This window comes from Gymnodraco acuticeps, unplaced genomic scaffold, assembly GCF_902827175.1.
Source record: "Gymnodraco acuticeps unplaced genomic scaffold, fGymAcu1.1, whole genome shotgun sequence".
In the NCBI taxonomy this organism is placed as follows: domain Eukaryota; kingdom Metazoa; phylum Chordata; class Actinopteri; order Perciformes; family Bathydraconidae; genus Gymnodraco; species Gymnodraco acuticeps.
Window position 1 is genome coordinate 1,296,425 of NW_022990276.1, and position 9,930 is coordinate 1,306,354.

Consider the following 9,930-nt stretch of genomic DNA (forward strand, 5'->3'; position numbering starts at 1 on the left):
AAACTTGTACTTAAATACAGTATTTAAGTAAATCCATATTACATTCCACCTCTGGAACCACCTTTCTTCATCAGACCTCCTAACCTTGTTTCATGCTTACCTACTCTTCTTCACCATATTATGGACAAAGGTTCCACACACTATCGCAACAACAAGAAAACATCCAGCTGTGAGGATGGCCGCTCTGCCAGCAGCAAATGTGCAGCCACACTCTGAGAAATCTGGAGAAATAAAACACCATGAAGATCCTACATAGACTTCTCAAGAACACACCATGTCTTACTGGTTCTGAACTTTTGACAGAACACCCATAACATTCATCTGGCTGCAACTTACAAATTATGTATCTAATATATCATATTCCAATCACTTGTATACTCTTATTGCACTATTTCACTGATGGGAATTACGGCTCTTTGAAGGGAGCCGGATCTTATGGCTCCGTTCCTTTTTAAGGGGACGAGGTTACTAGGTTTATCTGTGAAATAATCACCAGGAGGATGATTGACTGTATTGCCGGAAATCTACTTTTACTCATATAACATTTTTATAACTTGCTACATCTCTCAGCCAGCCAAACTTCTACTCACGCAGCATGCGTCATGCCATCATCTACGGCACATTTGCATTCAGGAAAGCAAGTTCCTGTATAGGCGAGTGGATTTATGGCAGGCAGTGAACCAACGATACAAAGAACGTCTCTCACCACGTAGGACTCGGTTCCCTTCATTCTTACCAAAGAGCTGTTTAAAATAATCGGATCGTACGCGAACGTCACATCACTATATTTCACTATTTCACTATTTTGTCTGTTTAATTGTGTTGCACTGTTGGAGGAGCCTGGGACCTAAGATTTTCATCGACATAGCTACACTAAAGCTATGTAGCGTAGGTATGACAAATAAAAGCCTTAAATCTTGGTATAAAAAAACATTGTCCGCGTCAGATTTTCTTTCTTTTTCAGTCACATACCTCCAACAGATAGTGTGTGGCTCTCTGTTTGACTCAGGCCTGTTGCAGAGCTCTCAGCGGAGCAGCTGTACTGTACGTCCCACTGTCAGAGCTGCTGATGGACATTATGACGTACGCAGCCTCATGCACGCAAGTTGGCTTTCCATCAAGAAACCAGGTGAACGTTGGTGATGGTACGGACATGGTGGAGCAGTAAAGCATCGTGAAATCTCCGACACGCACAGATTCAGGTCCTTTGATGGCCATGTTGTCAGGTCCGTCTGTAACACAGCAAAGAGTCACATAGAGGCCTTTTGTGGGCCTTAACCAATGTTGACTTTTGGCTAAAAATGTATTAGGTGTATGTATTGAGAACTCCAAATCCCATTGAAAGTAAGTAAAATGAAAGTATGTACACATTGTAGAAATACTATTAAGCTTATTTAAAGGGGACCTATCATGCAAAATGCACTTTTCTACGTCAGAAAACACAACCCTCTCTCTTTTCCTCCATTCCCAAATCTCTAAAAACGGGGCTGCAACGGGTCTGATACAGACTTGATTCAGTGCACACAGATAATGGGAACAAACACTTCATTTTATATATTATATAAAATATAAATTTACAAGTAAAATAAATACCTTTGTCATGATAACATTTCCGTCTCTATTCTTCTCTGTTTTCATTATTTAAACTGCTGTGCTGATCCTCATTGGGCATTTAGACTAGGGCTGAACGATTAATCGATTTTAAATCGAAATCACGATTTTAAATGATGCGATTATCAAATCGCAAAGCCTGCGATTTTCTTTTAACTTCTTTTTTTTTATCCATCCATCCATCCATCTTCTTCCGCTTATCCGTGGTCGGGTCGCGGGGGTAGCAGTTCCAGCAGAGAGCCCCAAACTTTCTTTTCCCTGGCGACATCAACCAGCTCTGACTGGGGGATCTCAAGGCGCTCCCAGGCCAGCGAAGAGATATAATCCCTCCACCTGGTCCTAGGTCTACCCCATGGTCTCTTCCCAGCTGGACGTGCCTGGAACACCTCCCTAGGGAGGCGCCCAGGTGGCATCCTAACTAGGTGCCCGAACCACCTCAACTGGCTCCTTTCGACGCGAAGGAGGAGCGGCTCAACTCCGAGTCCCTCCCTGATGACCGAACTTCTCACCTTATCCCTAAGGGAGACACCAGCCACCCTGCGGAGAAAACCCATCTCGGCCGCTTGTATCCGCGATCTCGTTCTTTCGGTCATGACCCATCCTTCATGACCATAGGTGAGGGTAGGAACGAAAATGGCCCGGTAGACAGAGAGCTTTGCCTTCTGGCTCAGCTCCCTTTTCGTCACAACGGTGCGGGAAAGCGACTGCAGTACCGCTCCCGCTGCTCCGATTCTCCGGCCCATCTCACGCTCCATTGTTCCCTCACTCGAGAACAAGACCCCGAGATACTTGAACTCCTTCACTTGGGGTAAGGACTCATTCCCTACTTGAAGTCTTTTTTTTAATAATTTTTTTTAATTTTTATTGTGTGTCAGTCATCCACACCAATCAGAAGTGCTGTGCTCCACATGTACCAGCCATTATTAATCAATCAGAAGTGGCTCATGATAGAAGGTGATAGACAGATTGATCCAATCACCTGCCAAGTGCTTCTGAAAGTGCCTGCCCTTTCCAAATGGCTTCCAATGGAGCTTTCCTAGATGGTTTCTGAGTCAGGTTAGTAATGCTCCATCACATGTTTCTATTACAGGGTGAATCTTAAACTGAAGCTTGACTTTAAAGCAACCCAACGAAAGTTTCATGTAAGTTTAGTTCTTTCACTCGTAGCTCGGGCTGCGGGGGTGCTAGAGACGGGAGCACGTTGATACGACCTTCCTCGCCGGAGTTATGGCCGCATTTTTACAATAAACTTCCGTTGGGTCGCTTAAAAACAAATATCGCAATTCGAATCGCAATCGCAATATTTGTCAGAAAAATCGCAATTAGATTTTTTCCCAAAATCGTGGAGCCCTAATTTAGACCTCTCTTTTGCAAACCTATGCTGATCAGATGTGAATTGTGTTATTGAGTTTTGGGTAGATGAGCATTAGACCCATAGTTGTGTTTAACGTCCGCCATTCCTACTATTACATTAATGACTTTGTATGGAGCCTGAGAGAGATTGCCATCTTATCTCAGGTTGTAGCACAAGTCCCTTTGCCATAAACTCACATTGGATGAAGAGATCCATCGACCGGCTGATTTCACTTGTGGCACCATTCGACGCGTTGCACCTGAACGGTCCCTGGTCGTAGCGGGTCACATTAAATGGGGCGAAGCCTGCGAGCTAGTTCAGGCAGTCAACTCGAGCACTTATGCTGCATTCATACATAACGCCCCTTGCCACTCTACAACCAACCAAACAGAGTCTCCTTAATATGCCGCTCTATTTAACCTGCAGATCTCTCTCCATACATTGCTTGCTGCTGCTATTGCAGCAGCAAGCAATGTATGGAGAGAGATCTGTACAGAGATGGCTACAGCCTGAGACGTCTCATATCTCAGAGTTTTCTCGTTGAAGGCCTGACAGCTGTAGCTTCCACTTTGATTTATCTGAACGTTCATCAGACTGAGATCTGGTCCAGTATCAGACAGCAGGTCTCTATTCAGAAACCACTTGAATACAGCAGAAGGTTTGGAGTCAGCTGAGCAGGACAGGCTGATGTTTGACACTTTCTCAAAGTATTCTTGTGACGGAGAAAGCTTTAAAAGGGTCTTTTCTGGCCCAACTGCGAGAAAAAGACATAAAATGGTATAATCAACGATATAATAACAGCAGCTTGAGCGAAACAGCTTCCAGCTTGGCTCAGTGTGAACGGGTCATTAATGTTAAGTGTGCCGTTTAAAAGCCGAGATGCATCATTAAACTTAATACAGCCTTCATTTACTCAGCACCAGCCAAACACTGCAGCTATCAAACAGCAAGGAGCTCAGTAAACACATTTAGATAAACTAACCTGACATGACGCCTGTAAAAAGTATAAATCAAAGCTGGGCTTGCATTGAAAAAACAACACATTGTGAGGATTTGTCTGATCTTGTAATTGCAATACGATATGATTTTTAGCCTTTACAGACCATTGACATATGATTTACGTATTTAACACACTACAGGAAAGGTAAACCCCCGAAAGCACAATAGGGCCCCTTTAAAGGTCTTTCTAGTGTTTTCATTCAGATGCTGTAACTTTAAAGAATACTCACAGCTGATGTCGAGGCTCAGGTCTGGTGTAGTTACTGAAATTATTGAACACATGACAAATGAACGGTCCCTGGTCGTAGCGCGTCACGTTAATTATATTGAGAGTGGATCCTTCATCAGTGATCTGAACTCTGTCGCTCAGTGTAACCTCAGAGCTGCTGTTCAGCCAGAGGAAGGAGAGGAAAGATCCAGAGGAGGAGCAGGACAGACTGACGGAGCTGCTGAACTCTGACAGATCTGTGCTGCTTGGTGTTATTACGACATCTGAGATGTGTGCTATGGGTGGAGAAAAAAAAAGAAAATGTTGGGATTAGAAAATAAGATTGCAATTGCAAGTAATTTGTTTTGACTTGTGTTGCCTGTTTCTGTAGAAAAGAATATCACATTCTGTAACAATTATGTGTCCAACAAAACAACTATACAGTCTTTAAATAACTACTTCTGACTTATTCAATTAATCACTGTTTAAAACTAAAAGCCTAAAGGTCTACTTATTTTAACCAACAGCATTACAATAAGTTATTCTCCCTAACCTACATTTGATTACAAATACAACAACAACACAATTACATCTCCAAGTAATTATTTCTGTATGAAATCAAATGAAATGTAGGCAACCAAACAATATCCTTGCAATATTGATATGGACGTATTTCATCAGAAAGATTGTGATATTTTTTTTCCTTTATATCCACAGCCCTATCTCCAACCTTTAAAGTGACTTGTTCACAACAAACACCCATAAATGCTACTTATTTTGGACCCAAATCAACAAGAAGTAATTCTCCTCAACTTACATTTTCGTACAGAGACAGCTACAGTCTGAGATGTTTGATTCATCAGAGTCTTGTTGTTAAAGGCCTGACAGCTGTAGTTCCCACTCTGACTCATATGAACGTTCATCAGACTGAGATCTGATCCAGTATCAGACATCAGGTCTCCGTTCAGAAACCACTGAACAAAGGCAGGAGGTCCAGAGTCAGCTGAGCACGTCAGGATGATGTCTGATCCTTCGTCATAGTATTCTTGTGACGGAGATATTATCAGATTTATATTTTCTGGCCCGACTGTGGAGGAACATTCAAAGTTATGTTTACCCATAGAAATATAAGGAAAAAAAACAAGGAAGAGAACATCACAGATAAGTGCTCGGCAATATTTTGATAATAATATTATATAAATATTGTAATACACGGCTAGTTGACATGTTAGAATATAGATATTGTGATATCATTATATGGCACAAGTGTTGTCTTTTTCTGGTTTTAAAGGCTACTTTACAATGAAGTTTTGTCATTTGTATTGTTTGTCTTTGCCCTCTAAGTCTTAGCAATATCACTGATATATAGTGTCTTATTTTATTCATTTTTACTTATTCACCTACATATTGTCCATACATTTACTTTGTTCTAAATATTTAAACTCATTTTTTACATACAGTATGAATAAAACATGCCTTATTGTATCCCTCCAAATGTGGCAGATAAATAAAGTTAATATTGAGGGAAAAGTACACATGAGATGAAGCTTGACTCAATGTTTTGTAAGAAGATGTTCGTTAGAAACTCACAGACGATGAGTAGGGTTACTGGATCGCTGGTGACCTCACTGACAGGATTAGATGCATGACAGCTGAAGGGTTCCTGGTCGTAGCGGGTCACATTAACTATAGTTACAGTGGAGTTCCCATCAGTGATCTGAACTCTGTCACTTCCTGTAACCTCAGAGCTGCTGTTCAGCAAGAGGAAAGAGAGAGGGGATCCAGAGGAGGAGCAGGACAGACTGACGGAGCTGCTGCTCGACTCCAAAATGTCTGTCGAGCTGGCATTTACCTTTACACTGGATACTGGTGCTGTTGGAGGAAAATATATTCATTATTATTTGGACATTTTAGGTAATGCAAACATTCCTAACAAGGGCTGGACATTATTCAATATGAGCATTTGTCCTCTATATAATTGATTTGCCCTTTTGTGTTGCTCTCCATGAGCTTTCTTCAGTTTCTTTGCATTAATTGTGGGAGTTGTGTTTTCCTTGGCTGTCTTCCCCCTGAGACAAATGTGTAATGAGCTCAGCTGGCCTCATTCTTTGGGAACATAACGTTGCTGAACCTAGACCTGACCAACTGTAGCAACCATTAACACTGCCCTCAAAGGCTTGTACGGTGGCACTAGGCATGATGATGGTTCACCACTATCCTTCCAGGTTTTATTAATGCGTTAACCTGATTTGAGTAGTTTCAGCAATCTTCTAAATTGTGTTCTTTGCTTGATAATTTGATAATTGCCAATAATGGCGCATTTCCACTGCAGCGGGTAGCCCCGTTTAAGCGTCTTTAATCGTCCTCAAGCGGCCAGGCCAGTTTTTGGTGGCCTTTCCATATAGCCTAGTACCGGCTAGCGGGTACTTTTTCCCTCTTTTTCCGGCCCCATAAAATCGTGGTTCTATCAGGCCAGGGCCAGGGCTGAACTAGTGACGTCAACACTCTCGACTGCTGATTGGTCAGAGAGAATCGTCACAAGATCGTGCGCGAGATCATCCCTAGCGTCGCATATATATATAGAAGCAAGCTTGCAGCATTTTTATACACAGCATTTTTGTTAACGGAGGAGCTACAAAAATGGCAACGTCAAAGAAAAGCACACCGTGGTCGACCGAGGAGGTGACGACGTTTCTACATCTCATTGGGGATGATAAAATCCAGCCGGAGCTCGACGGAACAACAAAGCCGATCGCCCCGCCTACACTGCATTGCTACCCCAGGTCCTAAACTGTAATGGAAATGCGCCACGGCCTCGGACGGCCAGCGAGGCAGCCCGAGGCTTGAGCGAGGACGTTAGGGACGCTTAAACGGGGCTACCCCACTGCAGTGGAAATGTGCCATAATTTGACCCTTCTGAAACTGATTAACATCCTTTCCCCGACCACAGGATATGTCTTCCGACATGGTTGCTTAAGAAATGACATGCTCCTCACCGCATCAGCGGGGGTTAAATAACTTGTTGCTAGCTGAAACATATTATTCACTGCAGTAATTATCCAATGGATGGCTCTTACCGATTTGCTTAGCTAAATCCAGGTGGTGAATTTTTTCTTTTTGGTAAGGCGAGGCAAGGCAAGGCAAGTTTATTTATATAGCACTTTTCAACACAAGGCAATTGAAATGGCTTGTTGAAGTTATGAAATCATCTTTATCTTAGAAGATTATATCCAAAAAAACGTACTCACCCAGTACAGTTACAGAAGAAGGCTGAGATGTCTCATATCTCAGAGTTTTGTTGTTGAAGGCCTGAGAGCTGTAGCTTCCACTTTGACTCAGTGTGAGCTCTGGTCCATTATCAGACAGCAGGGCTCCATTCAGAAACTACTGCAACTGGGGAGGGGGTTTAGAGTCTGCTGAGCAGGACAGGAAGAATGAATGAATGAAAACTTTATCACAGACTCAGGGTCCAGAAAAAAGACAAGACATTACATATAATAAATTACATACACAGCATAAAAATAATTTATAGTTTAAGAATAATTTAAATCAGTGTCCTACAAAGAGACAACTATACCAATGTCTCCACAGCTGCGATTGGTAGCGTGTAGTACTAAACCTTATGTTCAATAAGGCCAAGAGGATTTCATTATCAGAGTCATTAAGCCGGCAAATACATTTATACATAAGATTTCTTAAAACAGCTTGTAGAGTATTGACTCCTGCAGCCACAAACATTTCACTCTTCAGCAATATTCTCATGGCATCATTATAAACTACTTGAAGTTTCCGTAAACTTGCTTTTCTGTAGTTTGACCACAGATGTGCCGTATAGAGACATCTTCACTCCATCTGTACATGCACCAAACTTACGTAGGAGAATGTTTGCTTGTGCATACATCATGCGGCATTGCCTATAAATATCTTCATCATCTGTCATTTGTTCTGTAATAAAGTGTCCAAGATATTTTAACTTATTACAGACACTAAGATTAATATCAGACAATTTAAAATCAGGATATTTAAGACATTTATCCTCTTTGGTTCTAAAGATCATGACAGCACTCTTACTGGCGTTGTATTTGATGTCATGCTCCACACACCATACACAGAACAAACAGCAAGAAGCTGCTGAAGACCAGCGCTAGATGGACTCAGCACAACAAGATCATCTGCATACATAATATGGTTCACTAGAGTACTACCAATCATGCATCCAGTATTACAGGCTCTCAGTCGCTTGGACAGATCATCAATATAAAGGTTAAAAAGAACTGGGGACATAATTCCACCTTGTCTGACACCATTGCTAACCCCAAATGGGGCTGAGACCCTATTGCCCCATTTGACTTGCATAGTCTGGTGGCCATACCAGTAGACCAGAATTCTCACAATGTATTTGGGCACACCTCTTTGACTCAGTTGAACAAATAACTTCCTATATGATTAACACGATCAAAGGCTTTAGAAGCATCAATGAAACACATAAGAACTGATGAGTTATTACCTACTTCCTTTAAGGCGTATATACACAGGTCAGTGCCATGTTTAGCCTTAAAGCCATGGTTATCTGTTGAGTTAATAAAGTCATCTAATCTGTCCAGCAGAATTCTTTCTAGGACTTTTGACAGTATGCTGGCTAATGCTATGGGCCTATATATCTAGGCTTCCCACTTTACCAGCTTTGTCCTTAATAACTGGCACCAACAGAACAGACAACATTGAGTCTGGTAACAAGCCATGACTCATAAAGGCAGTAAAGCAGATGAAGAAGAGCTATCTTTACACTGGCATATTTAAGATGTTCAGCAGAAATATGATCTACACCACTGGCTTTGTTGTCCGACAGCTTGTTTATAGCTTGGCACACCTCATGTGGCATTATCACCATTGACTCATTGTTATCAATATCATCTACCCTATACAGTTCACTTTAGACACAGTTGAATAAGGTACTATAATGCTGTCGCCATAACTCCACAATGTTGTCTGTTCCGGATGTTCCGTGAACAGTGCATAGTAGAGATATTTTGCATTTATTAATAGCCCTCACTTCTTTCCAAAAATCCATAACATTGTTACTTAGCAGCTTCTTAGCCATGGAATCGGCCCTCATGGCTTGCTCATTTTTACAGATGAAGCGAATAGCATACTTGTATCTTGCATTAGTAAGCTTCTTGTACTCAAATACAGACCCTTGTCTGGGTCTGCCTGCCATAGCCCATGATTTGGTGGCTTCACAGGCTTCAGCATGATACTCAGCTACATACCTATTCCAGCCAGGCCTGATGTTATGTGTCTTATTGTTACTTTTGTAGTAAGGCTTACTGCCTTCATACAGAGCACTTACTATATCATTGTACATGGAGCAGATATCACCCCTATGCTTTGCATCCTTACAATTAACATCACTACACATAATTGCATCTCTAGGTAGATGAATATTAGTTAAGGATGTATCCGTCTGAGCATAATAGGATGTAATGTCTTCCTTTGTGAGGGTTGACCAGTCTAGTTTTTCTGTTTGAGCACTATTTACATTTCTGGTTAGCCCAGGTAGATGTTCGACATTTATTGACATAGCAACAGGTATATGATCAGTCGTTGCTGTCCCATACAGAATGCTCATACACTCAAGTGAAGCATGTGCATCAGCTGTACTAATACAATGATCAAGCCATGACGTAGTATGCCAGGCTTAAGAAGACATCTGACCCCTCCTTAAAGTAATCTTGTAATGGAGATTTCTTTAGATGTA

The 9,930-nt window shown here is 41.7% G+C and overlaps 1 protein-coding gene across 1 annotated transcript; it reads right to left on the reverse strand.

Moving 5' to 3' along the window:
* Nucleotides 1-1,005: 1,005 nt before the first annotated feature.
* LOC117549594 (carcinoembryonic antigen-related cell adhesion molecule 5-like) lies at nt 1,006-9,390 on the reverse strand. Its single transcript, XM_034221622.1, has 7 exons — nt 9,255-9,390; nt 5,763-6,044; nt 4,990-5,259; nt 4,217-4,468; nt 3,460-3,746; nt 3,163-3,277; nt 1,006-1,232 (listed from the first exon to the last, which is right to left on the reverse strand). Exons 1-7 carry the CDS (start codon nt 9,388-9,390, stop codon nt 1,006-1,008), a joined length of 1,569 nt encoding a protein of 522 aa, XP_034077513.1.
* Nucleotides 9,391-9,930: the final 540 nt, after the last annotated feature.

What these genes read in the sequence shown, in the direction of transcription:
- LOC117549594 (XM_034221622.1), bottom strand. Translation starts at nt 9,390, where the DNA reads ATGGCAGGCAGACCCAGACAAGGGTCTGTATTTGAGTACAAGAAGCTT. An exon ending in AGTAACCCTACTCATCGTCT is followed by an intron (nt 5,260 to 5,762) that starts GTGAGTTTCTAA and finishes GTTCCTCCACAG; the next exon opens with TCGGGCCAGAAAATATAAAT. An exon ending in CTCAGGCTGTAGCCATCTCT is followed by an intron (nt 3,278 to 3,459) that starts GTACAGATCTCT and finishes TGCCTGAACTAG; the next exon opens with CTCGCAGGCTTCGCCCCATT.